This window comes from Rhamphochromis sp. 'chilingali' (assembly GCF_963969265.1).
Source record: "Rhamphochromis sp. 'chilingali' genome assembly, chromosome: 9".
Classification (NCBI taxonomy): domain Eukaryota; kingdom Metazoa; phylum Chordata; class Actinopteri; order Cichliformes; family Cichlidae; genus Rhamphochromis; species Rhamphochromis sp. 'chilingali'.
The window spans coordinates 25,848,259-25,864,955 of NC_137936.1; the positions used below are offsets into that span (position 1 = coordinate 25,848,259).

At 41.2% G+C, this 16,697-nt stretch overlaps 1 protein-coding gene across 4 annotated transcripts in view; it reads left to right on the forward strand.

The window, feature by feature from the left end:
• The window catches only part of flnba (filamin B a), a 62,558-nt gene that overhangs the window by 28,252 nt on the left and 17,609 nt on the right, over positions 1 to 16,697 (forward strand). For all 4 annotated transcript variants that reach the window (XM_080891450.1, XM_080891451.1, XM_080891452.1 and 1 more), the window contains exons 5-20: positions 1,024 to 1,171; positions 1,965 to 2,083; positions 2,360 to 2,434; positions 3,084 to 3,246; positions 3,357 to 3,557; positions 3,657 to 3,794; positions 4,419 to 4,545; positions 5,651 to 5,787; positions 6,090 to 6,283; positions 6,383 to 6,496; positions 7,303 to 7,446; positions 11,715 to 11,838; positions 13,714 to 13,874; positions 14,449 to 14,539; positions 14,723 to 14,877; positions 15,041 to 15,158. In XM_080891450.1, the coding sequence (XP_080747576.1) occupies positions 1,024 to 1,171; positions 1,965 to 2,083; positions 2,360 to 2,434; positions 3,084 to 3,246; positions 3,357 to 3,557; positions 3,657 to 3,794; positions 4,419 to 4,545; positions 5,651 to 5,787; positions 6,090 to 6,283; positions 6,383 to 6,496; positions 7,303 to 7,446; positions 11,715 to 11,838; positions 13,714 to 13,874; positions 14,449 to 14,539; positions 14,723 to 14,877; positions 15,041 to 15,158 (2,209 nt within the window). The remainder of the gene's footprint in view (positions 1 to 1,023; positions 1,172 to 1,964; positions 2,084 to 2,359; positions 2,435 to 3,083; positions 3,247 to 3,356; positions 3,558 to 3,656; positions 3,795 to 4,418; positions 4,546 to 5,650; positions 5,788 to 6,089; positions 6,284 to 6,382; positions 6,497 to 7,302; positions 7,447 to 11,714; positions 11,839 to 13,713; positions 13,875 to 14,448; positions 14,540 to 14,722; positions 14,878 to 15,040; positions 15,159 to 16,697) is intronic.

Here is a 16,697-nt window from a genome sequence, read left to right on the forward strand (position 1 = left end):
TGTGTGTGTGTGTGTGTGTGTGTGTTTATTCAGCATACACTGTGTGTACACCCTGTTTACACACACGCTCCAAACAATGAGCTCCATTTTCCAGGATAGTGACTCTTGGTTCCAATGAAAGGAAATATTAATGCTTCATTATATTTTTAACAGCATGCATCAAACCTTGGTGCAGTAAAGGCCCCCCCCCACTTCCTGTTTCCACATGACAATGCCCTCATGAACAAGGCCTGGCGCAGAAGGAAATGGCTTTCCCAGTTTGGTGTGAATGAACTGAACTCATCTGTAGAGATGCCTGAAATGAAGCCAGCTCAATAAATTTGGGCTAAAAAAAAGTGACATCTCCTCATGCAGCGCCAGCATTGGATCTCATTACTGCTCTGGTGCATAAATGGTTCGTAATTGGAAGGAAATGTGAAACCAACAACAGATTATCGCCTTGTCAAAATCTCGTTCGACTATCACATGTTCGTCTATTAGCTTTTTCCTTTGTATCTAGTTTGACTGCCTGTGTGGTTGCTGCGCAGTTTCAGATTCTGACTGATTACTTGGTAAAAGATCGTATCCTGAAGCTACCATATCATGTAGAGATGACTGCAGATTAACGTGGAAATGGCAATCTGTCAGAGTTATGTGTATCAGTTTATCTTGTGATAGGAAATATCAAATGTAATTCATTTTGTTTATTTCAGTTAAATTGCCATAATTATGAAGATGGTGCAGAGTTTCTCAGCTTTTAATGGCAGTCTTGTGTCTGAGCAGGGAAAAAACAAACAAATCCTGTTGGTCATCATCAGATAACCACATGTGAATGACATCCTCAAGAACTAAACAGAACAGGAGATGTTAATGTGAGATGTGTGGTGGTAGAAATAAACACACACTCTCAGACTCTGCTTTCCTGTTTACCAAATCAGAGTGCTCAGGGAAAGCTGCCTTCACACTGAGAGCCAAGTTCTGACTTCTAGGGACAGTCGGGTTTATTTATTTTGGACCAGCTGTAAACGGTTTGTGCGATTGCAGGTGATCGCTCCAGAGGAAATCATCGACCCCAGTGCGGACGAACAGTCGGTGATGACCTACCTGTCCCAGTTCCCCAAAGCCAAACTGAAGCCCGGAGCTCCACTCAAACCCAAACTCAACCCCAAGAAGGCCCGCGCATACGGACCGGGTACGCGCACAAACTTGCAACACAAAATAAAGATTTTAACACTTCTGAAAACACTCGAGTTCATCTGGTTACCGATTCAGTAATTTGTTTTTCTCACTGTGTTTGAGCACTTGACACGCTGCGAGGAAACAAGCAGCTATAATCTAAACAATGGGCTGCACTCACATCTGCTCCACACAAACACAAGGTGGTGAGGTCAACATTTGTTCTTTAACTTGGACTGTAAGTGAGGAGGAAATACCAGGAAATTAATAACAAGGCAACACAGACACCAACACACCCACAGCAGCTACAGACTGACGGCTTGTGCTAGAAAAACAAAAGGACAAAAGATTTAAATATTTATAAAATAATAAAATGAATAATTATGTCAGGAGCAGTCTGTGTGCTGCAGCAGCTGCTCCCTCACAGGATTCTTGTCTAGAATTTGAAAATTGCAGTATTTGAATGCTTTCAGCTGAGCTTTTAATCTGTGGTCAGAGATGAACTAGCGAGAGCATGTTAATAAGGACAATTTGAAAGGGAAAAGTACGGAGACCCGTTTGTGACAATGTGAAATTCAATTAAAACACAGTACGTCCAGATTAGTAAATGTACACCCACTCATTATGGAATCTGATGCTGGACTCTGTAAATCAAACGGTGCACATAGAAGAACCCTTAATCACTCATGTCACTGTAAATCCATCCTGTGTGTTTGTGGTTCAAATATGTGTGCAGAAGGTTTTGATTGGGATTAAATGTGCCGCTTGTTGATCTCTAAAGTTCCTGAATTGACCGTCGTCCTCTGCAGGTATCGAGCCCACAGGGAACAGAGTGCTGCGACCTGCTGTCTTCACAGTGGACACATTCAGCGCGGGTCAGGGGCAGGTCACAGTCTACCTGGATCATCCAGACGGCACAAGAGAGGAGGTAAAATCCACCTCCGCATTATAGAGTAGCATCTAATGACAGGCATAAACATATTTTGCTTTATGGATATGCATTTTTGTTCTTGGACTGTGCTGGGCAACCCAGAGAGCCAAAGTTTAAGGAAAAAAAAAAAATAGTGAAATTGTGTTTATAGCTGTTTAACTTCACAAACGCTAAACTCATGGACCTGTGTGTATACTTTTACTTCCTTTTAATTGGTCCCCCTTTTAACTACCTTAAACTTGCATGACATCCACTTGCATTTGTGTCGATCAGCTGAATGCGGAGCTTAACGAGGGCAAGAAGACGTACAGTGTCACCTACATTCCTCAGGTCATGGGAGCCCACCAGGTAGGCTTTGTTTTGACTGAACACGTTATTATAATTGAATCAGGACAGAAGAAACCCACTTTCTGTGTGTCGTGGGGCAAGTATTTATTTAAAAAAACAAAACCTAAAGGTTATTGTTCCTCTCAGCAGATGTTTAATTAGGAATTATAACTTGTGTAATACGCTAATTTGCTTATGTTTCAACAACAGAAAAACGACCAGCAGATAAAAGCAGTGTATTAGTCAAACCTTTGGAATTAGAAAACACTGTCACCTACCTAGAAAGTGTTAATTTTCACCACGTCAAGTTTTTCTATTCTACGACTCTGAGTGAAGAAGTCCAGAAATACATGGACTTTTTTTACTGTAGTGAAGATTTGTGGTTCGATGTATTTCTTATTAAGAAATTAACCTTTAAAGAAAATTTATACATATTTATACAGTTGTATTCAATTTAATTGGAAAATGCAGTACCAGTAAAAATAGTTTTTTAATTTGGATTTATTGGAAAAATTAATGCCAGGTTTTTTCTCATTGCTGTGTAATGAAAAGTTTTAAAATTACACGAGTTGTTTTTATGATATTGTTGTTATTATTATTATTATTATTATTATTATGAATATATTTTTTTTAAAGCAGAATCTAGATATTTACTTTTAAATTGTTCTAGGTCACTGTGTTGTTTGCGGGCCAAGAGATTCCCAAAAGTCCCTTTGAGGTGAATGTGGATAAAGCGCTTGGAGATGCTTCCAAAGTCACAGTGAAAGGCCCGGGAGTCGAACCTGTGGGCAACATCGCCAACAAACCAACTTACTTTGACATCTACACTGCAGGTAAGAGCAGTCGGACACAAGAAGAAAAATCACTCTTTAAAATGTTTCTACATACAGAGGTGGTGTTTTTATGGAGAATCAACATTGATATTAAAAAATCGTCACTGTAGGTGCCGGTACAGGAGACGTGACAGCCATGATCAAAGATCCTCAGGGCCGGCAGAACACTGTGGAGGTGATGATGGAGGATAAAGGCGACAGCGTGTACCGCTGCACTTACCGACCCACGCAGGGTGGCCCGCACACAATCACAATCACCTTCGGAGGCGTTGGAATCCCCAAGAGCCCCTTCAGTGTGGACGTGGGCCCCGGTGAGTACATTGTTTTTCCCATTTATCTATTGCACAGCTTAAATCCTTTAAATGAAAGAGTCATCACCTGTTTACTTGTGCTGTCTCCTTCACTGGCAGCCTGCATGCCGGGAGCGTGCAGGGCGACAGGTCGAGGTCTCCAGCCGTCAGGTTTGAGGGTCAAACAGGTCGGTGATATCAAGGTGGACACCAGGAACGCTGGCAGTGGAGAACTGAAAGTGACAGTCAAAGGACCGAGTGAGTGCGGTTAATATCTTAGAAGCTTTTAAGAGAAGTGAAATAAGCTCAGACCTAATAACAAAGAGCCACCTTCAGAATCTCATTGGCCCAGTTTCATACAGACACTGCAGTTTTTGTCCATTTTCTGTTTAGTGACTTCACACCATGAAGCCCCCTGGTGTGGTCAGGACTTTCATGCTTTCTCTGTTGGAGGATGAACTCTGAGTGCTGGTAGTCTGGTCTTAATCACACATAAGAACCAGATGAGATGACGTGTTGTAATTTACTGTCAAATCAAGATTGGAATGATAGAAAACAGTATAATGTTTGAATCAGGCCTCAGTTTGTAGAGTACTGCAGTCCTCATTACACCACATAGATCTACTTTTTTTTCTCTTTTTTTTTTTTTTTTTTTGTCTGACTTTAGAGACAAATAACTTCCAGGCTTCATGTATCCACCGGCTCAGTTTCTATTGTATGTTTCTGGATGTTTGTTTTCCAAAATGTCACATTGCTATTTCAACTGTGATTTAAAAGCTTGTTACTCACTCGGTTTTATTTATATAGCCTCATATTACAGCACACAAGTTTGTCCCGTTCCACGATGTGCAGACATATCACATTATCTGTGTGTGGTTTCAGAGGGCGTCGAGGAGCCAGTGAAGCAGCTCTCCAGTCAGGATGGGGTGTTCTCCTACGAGTATCACCCCAGCAGTCCTGGGAAATACATCGTCTCCATCACCTGGGGAGGTCAGCACATCCCAAAGAGGTGAGCTTGTATGCTACGTGTTTCACGGCATTACCTCAGCACATTACCTCATCTGATCTGAATGACTGGGTCTCCTGGGGCCTCAGGAGACCTCATGTTCAAGACCTCGTTTTCTTTTTGTCACCTTTCTGTGAAGCAGATTGCTTTTCTTTCTTTTTTCTTCCCTCTTTCCTTGTGTGAATATTAGTAATGGTGTAGGGTTTCTGAGAAGCAAAGAACATATATCAGAAGATGTACATGAATCTGAGGGATAAAACTGAACTGTGTGTAGTTCAGTCTTAAAATCTAGACCTCTTCACAGGTCACAACAGGTCAGAAATTTCCCTCAGCCTTCACATCTTTGGGGCAGGGGAGTTGAGAACCCCTTTAACAGGTTTCTGTTTTGTTTCATCCGGCACTCACCATTAGCTCGCTAAACTAAGCTCAGAGGAAGAAACTCCTTTATATAAGGAATATAAACTATAGCTGATCTTGAATCTCACCAGTGTCTGTAAGTCCAGATGTGGAGAAGATGGATGAGCCGAGAGGCAAAACTCCCAGGCATAGGTAGTCCGGTGACCTCAGCCTTCACGTAATGCCTCTGTACTGCAGTGCTTTTATTCATTATTTCAGTTTAAGACTTCCAAATTTTGGAATTTTCTACTGAAGTGATGTCTGCCTGCCCTTTAAGATTGATGCTCAAAAGTATGTAGAGGTACATTGTTTTTTGTTTTTCTTTTTTGTAGTGACCTCTTTGGCCCAGTAAGCATAGTCATGGTTTGTGCCATTGGTGGGCATAAGTTTCAAAAGGCTAAGACAAAACTGGGAAAGTGGAACATTTAAAGGGGAAAAACTGTAAATCCGCACAGGCAGTTTTATTTGGAGAGCAACAGACATGAACAGCAGACTCTGTGCACACACACTGTAACTGCAGTGTCGGGTTTCAGTCCTGTGGGGCACTGTGGTTGGCTTGTTTGTTGACAGTCTTTTGGGTGATTTCAAACTGTGTAGCGGTATTTAGACGCACGCACACACACATACCATGCTGTTTTTATGCATATGTTGTGACATTACCAAAACAGCAGCAGACTGTGTGATCTGATTTTTATTTTTTCCCCCTCTCCAGTCCATTTGAAGTAACAGTTGGTCAGGAGGCGGGGCCTCAGCAGATCAGGGCCTGGGGTCCAGGTTTGGAAGGAGGCATTGTGGGTAAACCTGCCACCTTTGTAGTGGAGTCCATTGGCACCGATGTGGGAGTGTTGGGTGAGTGATCACACCTGGTTCAGGTTCACCTGTATTTATCAAGCTGCTGCTGAACCAGCAGAAGACATCAAATCTTTTCACCAATCATAATTTCCTTCACTACATCCATAAACCTTCTCCCAAAGGGGGATTGGGCTTTGAAAACAAGTGAAGGGGTTAAAAATCATACGCTACATATAAAAGATGGATGTTGCCACTTCAGTACTGGTTGCAATTTTGAGCCTGAAATGTTACCACTGAATGTATCCAACCTGCAGTTCTTTACACCCTCACTAACTTAATCTAACCTGCTGTGTCTTCAGGTTTTGCCATCGAGGGACCTTCACAGGCCAAAATCGAGTGCGAGGACCAAAATGATGGGTCATGTGACGTTCGTTACTGGCCAACAGAACCTGGCGAGTATGCCGTCCATGTGACCTGTGATGAAGAGGACATCGAACACAGCCCCTTCATGGCCTTGATCATCCCTGATAACAACACTAGCTTCCCAGATAAGGTCAATGAGACTCTGAACAAACACGAGCACATGTTCAGGTGTTTTTAATTGAACAATGAACACTTAAGTTGGGGAATGACTTTTGTTTTGCGTTTGCAGGTCCAGGCTTACGGGCCGGGGCTTGAGAAGAGCGGCTGTGTCGTCAATCAGCCTGCCGAGTTCACTGTGAACGCTGAGCATGCTGGGAAAGGACCTCTGAACATCACAGCTCAGGTCAGAAGCAGAAATCCTGCCCCAAACTTTTAAGGATATATTATTATTATTATTATTATTTTTTATTTTTTTATTTTTTGCAATAATGCCTACCATTATAAACAAAGATTAGCTTAATATTTGTTCACCTTTAAGTTATATTTTTTAATTACTGTAAGAAAGTTTCCAAACATGACTGTGGGAATAAACGTGTGGAATTCGTTTTTGCATCCAGTTCCTCATAGTTTGATCATATGGTGAAGTTCATGTTGGTTTATGAGCTACATGTAGATGAACTAAATCAAAGTTCACAGGTTGCATGCAAAGTGTGTGAGTGCAGTTAAATGTTAAGACATTTTTGACCATTTGCCACTCAAACTGCTTAGCCATGGGGTGACCCAGTTTTTGAAGCTGTTAATTCAATGTGGTGGTGTTTTAAGTGTGAAACCCTGAGATCAGACCCAGGGAAGACTTGCTGCTTTGGGTCTGCTTCAGTGTCACCCTGAAGATGGTGGTGGGAGTCTGCTTAGCCCTGCTGAATAGACTGCCAGGAAATGAATGAACAAATGGATGGAATGTGCTTTTGCTTGATGTGGTTGTCAAGTTTGTCTGCCTGCTTAGTTCCTGGTGCTGTTGTCTGTCATGTGATTGAACGATGTTCATGTTACCTATGGTTTCATAACAAATCCTTCAATTAAAGAAACTTTAATCAGATTTCCCATTATAACAAGAGAAAACGATACCATTTAATTCATTCAAATATTTTTTTTTTTTTTTTGTACCCATCTTTGTCCTATTGATTAACTGACTTCCTGTTTGTTTGTCAGGACGCAGAGGGGCTTCCTGTGGAGGTCAAGATGAGGAGCAAAGGTGATGGACTGTATAGCTGCTCGTACACACCCACCTCCTCTCTCAAGCACACCGTGGCTGTGTCCTGGGCGGGAGTCAGCATCCCCAAAAGCCCCTTCAGGGTAAGCAGCCAATCGCAGAACCCCGTTACTACAGGAAATGATAATTCCCTGCCCAAATCTGAGCATCTTGCCATGGCAGAAAGCATCAAGGTTGTTCAGTCGGAGCATTTAATTAAGACAGAGAGAGTAGAAGTTGTTCAGTCAGAGCTGAAGGTAAAAAGTACAGATGAGAGCTGCAAAACTAAGAGGCCTCTGATTATCATAACTACATCTATCGAGGAGAGGTACACCTCTTAGTTTAGGTGCACAGAGGTTCATCGTACAACAAAAAATTTAAGAAAAACTTTAAATATTATGAGAATTAAACACTTCACATGAAGAAATGGTAAACTGAGATGCATGGATAAGCCTGTAACTCAGTAGATTGCTCATTACATTTACATTCAAGTATCTGGTATTCAATATACCTTCATAAATGTGTTCAGTTGGACGTGGGAGGATATCTGTAGTTTGGGTTAGTGAGTTTGTTTTCTTCGTCAAGGAAGCAAACCTTTCTCTCAGCGTGTATCTGTAAAGCGTCACAATCATCAACAGATGGTTGTTAGAGGAAGGAATCAATATCTCGTGTCTGATCAAAAATTTAGAAGCTGAAATGTTTTTGATTTTTCAAATGTTTTAGTTTACACTGTTCTAATGAACTCCGTCATAGTAATGTTGTCACTGTAACAGCTGTTTGTCCTTCACATTATCACTTAAAACCCCTAATCTTAAAACTTGTTATGTAGACTCTTGATGTAACCAGTCTTCTGCACTGTAACCACTGTCCATGCATTTTTATTTTTTTTGTGTAACACTTTTTGGGTTTGAGTCCCACCTGAAAATCACTCACCTGAACCTTTCTGATCCCAGCTACAAACCAGCTTTGACGTATCAGCAGTCATCATCTCCAAAATGTCAGTACTCACCATATAAACCAGCTAGATTCATGGGTCATAACCCTTAAGAAGAATCCTAAACTGAATTTGCTCAAACTTTTTAGGCAGTGCTCACTAAATAGTCTACAATGTAATGACCCCTGTGGTGCTATATACCAATAACTATCAGTTTTGTGAGCCAAACTTTATTCTTCGGGTTACAGATAAAGCTCCAGTTTTGATTTAAAGAAAAAACAAACTCTTTACTGTAAGTATTAATGATGTCACAGAAACGAGGGCTGCTTTTTGGCATCTCAGATTTTGATTTTGGGCATGAAGTGAGCAGCAGCCTCATGATGACATCGCTTTCAGGACTACATTCAGCCTTTTTAAGTACATGCACTTAAGATTTAACTACATTTCTAATGTTTGGTTATCATTTAAAAGTAGACTTCTTCAAGGGGGTGGATCCTTTTTTAAAACCCTTAATGGGATTGGATTAGCAAAATACTAATGTCTTAGTCACAAAAGTGGTTTCCTGTCAGAAAATTGAAAGATAAAAATGTTTTCTTTTCATTTTTGACAAACTAAAAATGTAGGAGAGATCATGCAAAAGCAACTCCCATCATTGGTATAAACGTGTCAAAGCCTTCCGGTGTAGCTGGTTTAAAAGATTTTGGATTTAGCCTCAGTTTACCAGAAATTATAAGACTCAAAATAATGAACTCTAAAGAATGACAGCATTCTTTAGAGTTCACATTTATACTCTGCAAAGCCAGAGAGGTTCAGATAAGTGAATTTTTAACAGCATGTTTGTTGTTTTTCCCTCCTGTTAAATGTGTTCATGTTCAGGGAAAACCTTTTCATTCCATGTGTGTATTTAATGAGATCAACACACACTTTCAGTGTAAAGTTGCTGACGTGTGAAAGTCATCCACATCAAACATACATTCTGAACACAGATACAATTGACCCATGATTTTGAGTATAAGGGCAAAACTGAGAGTGAAAAGGTTTTCTTTTTCCATTCATGTTTACTAACCAGTCTGTAAACCTTTTATTTTACTTTTTGAAATCATTGTTTGAGTTGCTGCTGTTTGTTTTGAAGCAGTTTATCGGCTCTTTCTCTTTGATACAAGTTTAGTTCCACATACATTACACACAAGTCCCATGAGAAACTGCCGTAGAGTCTGAGATTCATGAAGATCCCAGCAAGCATGAAGAGCAGGCAAAGACATTCAGCTTGTTGCACGTCTGTTATCCTTTCAAAGTGTTTAGGGCTAGACTAGACTTTCAGAAGCTTTTGCAACAACCTGACTGATTTCTGTAGTGTTCACGGTGGTCCATAAATCACTTCAGCCGATGGACACCTTGTGATGTCTTAGTCACTGATTGTTCAGCAGGCTTGTTCTGAGCTGCAGCGACTTGCGTGCAGGCTTCCTCGTTCTGACTGCGCCTTTCTCGAATTTCAGTGAAGATACTTTGGGTGGATAAAATGCAAACAGACGCACCCAGCTCTCAGCACTGCTGGGAGCCTACAGCAGTGACACCTTTTTAATCAAATGTGTAGGAAAAGAATCCAGCATGGGAAAGAGGTTCATGGTTCAGATCTGGCTCAGTGTAAACTGTCCACTGCTGTGCTGGTGAGCTACAGATGAGGGAGTAAAGAATCTGTTTAAAAGCCAGAAACTGAAGCAGAAAGTTGATTCTTTTGTGTCAAAATGAGCTCACTTAGGCAGCTTCCATACACACATTGTATCTAAGGTGCAAAGTCCATCTCTGAATCCCTCTGGGAACTTATTTGGGCAGTTATTTTTAGAAGTTCTCTCGGATGACTAAAGCAGTTTGATTCCAGTGTTTACTGCGACATAAAGTCCACACCATGTTAGCAGCTCTTTTTATGCTGTCTAATTTACCCACTAGTGAGTGGACATGGTGTCTGTCGCTCCCTAAGCCGAACGGTTTACCGCTGCCTGCTGTGTGTCAGAGCGCGTATCGTTTATCTCCCGGCTTCTTTTGTGACTAATCCTCTGGAGTAGTTGCAGAATAAATCAACCTCTACACCCTTTGACAGTCTGCTTGGGTTGGGCTTTAAAAACAAGTCTGAAAAGAGCACTCATCAGCTTAAACACAAGTTGCAGAAACTGTTTGCACTCATTGCACTGATTTCTACTTTTATTATATAGAATGAGTAGATTTCCTTTTTTAAACATCTGTAGTGACTTAAAATCCTTTAAATCAGCTTTTAGAAGTTTGCAGAATTGTTTTTTTCCCCCTCCGTTGGCGCCTCATTTGAGATTTCTGTGCTTGCATTTTTGTTTTAAAATATTCCCAGTAAATCTGTAACTAACGTGTTTACTGAAACCAACTTTAATTTCAGTCTGTACTAAAACAACAAAGCACTTAAACACTTTAATTGCCACAAGTGGAAGTTGATTTCAAAATAAATGAACATTTTATTTAAATGTTCTGTGTTTGGTTCATTTCTTTTTCTTAGGCTTTGCTCATTCAGTTTCTTTCTTTCACTCGTTCACTGATTTCTTGTTTAAAGCAAAACAAAGTACAACAAAATCTAAACGCTACATGCAAATGCAGGGAAAGGGGGAAGTGACCAAAGACCAGGCAAAACAAAGTCAGAATCCTGAATCGGACCCAGTAACTGTAGCTGTGATGTGGAATAATTATTGTACAGTCTTGCACTGGAGATGTTATCTAAATGGCACAAAGGACATTTAAGACTTTGTTTCTTAAAAAACAAAAGTTTTTATGATGGTGGTAAAATTTTAATATCACATCAAGACACTAGAGTTTCATATGGGATCAAGTTGATGATCATGAAGTAAATTTATGGCATTTATTAGTTGGACTTTTCCCCCTTTTTAAATGCCAGAAATTCATATTGAAGTCCCAGCAGTTAGTTTTCTGCACCTGTGAAGTTGTTAACCTGCACTTAGGCAATTTACTGTGTTTCACTTTTCATTCAGTGTCTTTTTATTATCAGTTTTTAGTTTTATTAGAAATGCTCTTTACTGTTAGAGTAAAATTGCACAACTGTGTACATTGTAGATGTGATCTGCCTGTAGAGAATTCACTGTTTAATGCCACCACCCTGGTTTATTGCTACACCTTTCAGTTGCTTTTTGGAAACATTGAATCCTCCTCACCTGCTTTCCTCTTAAGTTATAGCTGTGTGAAGCCAGCATTAATAAACGTGATGTTGAAATGTGTTGCAGTAAATATGCTAAGAATAAATTTAAAAAATGAAAAGCTGTGCATCTAGTTTGGAGCCTTGTGGTTCTCTGTATTATAGCATTCATTGTCGTCTTAATTTTATTTTATTTCTACAAAATTTGACTGCCTCACATCCTTAAGGAGATTGAAATAAGTGATGTCACTTCCTGTTGGTGCCCGTAGGTAAATGTGGGTAAAGGCAGCCACCCCAACATGGTGAAGGTGTTTGGTCCCGGAGTGGAGAGGAGTGGACTGAAGGCCAACGAGCCCACACACTTCACTGTGGACTGTTCAGGAGCTGGAGATGGTAACTCGAACACACTAAGAATCATTTAGACAGGAAATCCTGACTGTTTTATCACACTTCAAAAGAACTTGCTTAAAGGGGATGTGCTTTTCTTTGGCTGGGACATTAACATGTATAACCTTAAACAGTGGTGGATCCACTTGTACTTCTGTGGTGTCACAGAGTAGATATGCCTGATGTGGCCATTAACCAAGATAATAGCTTCTAATTTAGACCCAGAGTTGGGGGGGGGGGAGAGAGAGAGGGAATTGTAATTTTGTGCTTTGTATTTGGTCAAGTTGTTTCACAAACTTTGGGGTTTGAGTGTTAGGAGTAAGCAAGGTGTGTTCTGTTTCAGTGTCAGTCCAAGCAGCAGTTTATTAAAAGCTAACAAAGTATCACAACCGTAAAACAACCGGTTTTGATACCAATATGCCGGTTCAACACCAGACTTCAGATTTGGATATTCTAAAATGAATCAACTGGAAAAGATTTGAAGCAGAAAAACTACTTCCATGAACAAGTTACGCTGACTGTTCTGTGACGTTCGAGAGAGTAGCCTTCTCCTTTTTTTTCCCTCTGATTTCATCATCAGAGGGTACCCACTCCTACATTCATTTCCATTCTGCTGCATCTTATGAACTCTTATCTAAACTTGCACTTCAAACAAGTCTGAGGACGACTAGTATTTGTCACTGCATTAATGAATAGAGACAAAGCACACGTTCAGGTTTGAGTGTGCATATATTCTTTTAATGTGGTGGGGAGCATGTTTAGGCCGGTGCATGCGGGTGATGAAGCATGATCCTGTGTTACTACTCAGGAAGGGTCAGATGGATGAATTTCCTGTTGGGATGTTTCTGCCTTGAGATCATTGCCATGACATACCAGAGGAAAGAGAGGGGGGGTCGGGGTGTAGGGTATATTACTGTAGTATCATTCAAAGGCTACATTCATTTTAAAGTGAATGCACATGTTACAGACAATGTGTTTGTTTGTTTTTTACTCTGCTCTGTGCCAAAAGAGCTGTTGAAATTCAATTCAGCCTGGGGGCAAAAAAGTAAACTGCTCTAAAAGGCTAAAAGAATTATTTGCAAATGCTACTAGAATTTATTTATTTTCAAATTATAGTATCAGTATGTTCAAACTGGAGAAAGTAACACTTATGTAGATTTATTTATTTTTCTTCTTCCATGTCATTTTCATGACAGGAAACGCTTCTTTTATGAATCCCCCCCCCCCCCCCCCCCCCACCAAAAACACACACAACTTTGCCACAGTGGTGATGCTCATATTAAAGTGTGTGTGTGTGTGCGTGCGTGCGTGCGTGCGTGCGTGCGTGCACATAAAAACTGCATTTGTTTTAATCTTCTAGAATTAAATTCTTAAACATTACAGTATGTGCAGTGGGGTAATTTGAGCTTTTTCTTTGGGACAAGAGAGAATTGTGAAGGTCATTTGCTAACACTCTGTATAGAAAGAAAAATGGTTTCTGAGGAGTTTCTCAGGAGTGGTTTCAGGTTATCAGTGGTTTCCCTTCAGGGGTGGGCAGTTTCTGTTGTCTGACATGGTTTCTTGTCCTTTTCTTATCTCTCATACTCTGAATTCCTCTGTTGTGATTGATAGCTCGGGTCTTGTGCTGCAGGGAGTGCCGATTGTGTTGCACAGGTGGCTTATTGTTTATATTAGAGTTTTTGGCAATGCACCATCCCGGAGGTGTGAAGTGTTTCTGAGAAGAGACGATTGACTGAGGAGCAGAAACTGAAGCAGGCAGCGCCACCTTGTGGCAGCCGGTGTATACACTGAAACGATCATCGGCCAAGAAATGAGATTATTTGGAGTCTGAGTCATAACTGTATGTTCACGATATGGTTATGGTCAACTGTGTTTGTTCAGGTGATGTCGGCGTTGGGATTAAGTGTGACGCCAACATGATCAGCGACAAAGAGGCTGACGTGGATTTTGATATCATTCCCAACGCCAACGACACGTTCACAGTCAAATACATCCCTCCTGCTGCTGGAAGGCTCACCATTAAAGTCCTGTTCACTGACAAGGTACAAACACACTCCTGAAAGGATCGCCCTCTGGTCTGAGTGCTCGCTGTCCACAGTCTGGAGTCAGAAGTGATCACATTTAGATGAGTGTGGAATGCAGAGCATGATTTACTCCATAAACTGCCTGCAAAGTACAGATAATTTCTATCAATTGATAAAATACTAGTTTTTCCCCTAGTGTTTTAAGTCGGCTTCAAGTCAGATTTGATGAATTTATGAGTGCCAAAAAGACATCTTTCTATTTTAATGTTTTCATCATTTCTAAGTTGCTAAACCTGCTCTGATTCCTACTTGTATACCACTAGTGAAATAGCTCACTTTTTTCTACAGAAGAAGTCTGATGTTGGTGAAACACAACATAGAAAAGAGCGAGTGTCTTTTAAAATCTGTTTGACCTCATGATTTAAGGCTTGTATGAAGAAATGCATCGATTTTTCTGCGTTAAATATGACGTGCCAATAAATGTGTTTACCTTTTGGGCTTTTCTCTTTTCGCTGCATAAGCTATGCTATAGAATGTCCACTTTTAAGAAAAAAAGGTCTTACTGTGATTTTATTCTGGTTACTTAACACAGGAAGTTCCTCAGAGCCCCTTCAGTGTCAAAGTCGATCCTTCACATGATGCATCAAAGGTCAAAGCAGAAGGTCCTGGACTGGCTCGCACTGGTGAGAGAGTGGATTTAATGGGACATTAAATTTATTAGAATAGGTCTTAAACAAAAATCTGTCATTGAGCCCAGTCTTTTAAATCAAAGGTTAGTCCTTGATATGATCTGCTATTTGTAGGCGAGACTGTGACAGTATACAGAGAGCATTATTACAAGTAACCCCTTCTCTTATTCTGTCCAGGTGTGGAGAGCGGAAAACCGACTCATTTCACCGTGTTGACTAAAGGAGCAGGTAAAGCACCGCTGGACGTTACCTTCTCCTCTCCCGTGAAAGACTTTGACATCATCGATAACTACGACTACTCTCAGACTGTCAAGTACACACCTGCACAACAGGTACATCAGATTATTTCTAGTGCTTTTTATATTTTGGCACTTAACACTTAAAGTTCGTCATGTCAGAGTGTCACAGATCTTGCAAACTGTCCAGAGTCATGATGGTAAATGAACATAGTGCTTTTAGTGTTTGTTCCAGAGTAAATGATCAGTTTCTTTGCAGGGGGAGATGACAATCGTGGTGAAGTTTGGAGGCGACCCCATTGCCAAGAGCCCCTTCACAGTTGGAGTCGCTGCACCACTGGACCTCAGCAAAGTCACTGTGGATAACATGGATGGAAGTAAGCTGACTTCCTCTTCTGTTAACTTCCTCAACTGTTTAGAAAAGTTCTCTGGAAAAGAAAGAACACAAGTTATATCTTAAAAATAAATACAAGATTTTGTTTTTCTGACATGAGCAGTAAAGCATAACAAATGACTGCTTATGCTTCTGCAAAAAAAGAATATCTGCAGATTTGCTGTTGGTTCTTTTATAACATGCAAGGAACTTCAGGATGGTTCCTTCCCATTTCTGGTACATGAGTCGTTTGGTTTTGTGTTTTGTTTTTCTTTTGTTTTTGCTTCCAGGGTCTAATGAGAATTGATGAGTACTTTTCATCGGAGATGAAATCAAAGTTAAGCATTGTACAAATGTTTGACTGTAATTAAAGTTACAGTGACAGTCAACAGAAATTGTACAAGAGTGATCTGGATGTTGAGCTCCCGTTCTATCAGTCATCAGTTTTAGTGTTTGTTTTTTTGTTTTTTTGGCCGTTTGGCTCTTTTGCCATCAGAATTATTGTCTAAAGGCAAAGAAAGATGCCCAACGGATTTACTTTACCAAATGGACCATCCCAGCCTTGCCGTAATGGTCCATTTGATTCACCTTTTATTGTTTATTTTATTTTCACTTGCTAAATACGGGACAGACTTGACTGGGGAAAGAAAGAGGGAATGAAAAACAGCGGAGAAGAGGGACGGGGATGAAGGGCAAAAGACAAAAACCAACAAAATAAGCAGACAAAAAATACATATATCGATCACCTGTTGAGAATGAAAAAAGAAAACGAGCAGAAGAAAAAAGAAGAGCAATACAATGAACAACATCGCAATGATGTATGGGAATATAACGGTAAATATTAAACATTATTGTGCAGCACGTAAGATCGACAGCGCACATTGTGCTTTGAGCTGGGAGCCAAAAAGGGTGTCGTTTGTGTGTGTGAGCACCCGTGTGTACACCTGTGAGCATGAGCGCGCTTGTATTTAAAAGGTTCCTTCATGTAATGATCTGCTAGAGGGTGTGGGGGGGCCACAGCCCCGTCCTCCAGGGCATGAAGCAGGTATGGAGGAGAGCAAGACTCCAGACATCCAGAGGCCCCCAGAACACAAGAGACCAAGGAAGCCCAACAGAGGGGCAGCCGCGCCACTGTCCCAGAAAGAGCTGAGGAGAGTCCCAGATGAGGGCTCACTCAGCAGCCGCGGAGCAGAAGCCAGGGGGAGTTGCAGTGACGTGCCCGTGAGCTCCGCCGGCAGCCAGCTGTGCCAGAGTGACCGAGCCCCGGGCCGAGAGGCCGAGGGCACCCCACCCCCCGAAGTGGCCCGAGCGAGCCCCAGGCTCCAGGCCATAAGCAGCCACCAAGGAGTGAGCCGGTGTGTACCCAGGCGCCCACCCCCGGACACAAAGAACCACCAATGCACTGATGTCTGAGGGCGTCTGTCAGGGGAAGTGGTGGGGGGAGATAGGCCTCCATACCTTAGAGGGCCTGAAACCAGTTTTGGTGTTAACAGAAAGTTTCTAGGTACTTCAGGAGCAGCCACTTATAAGTGACTAATGTCTT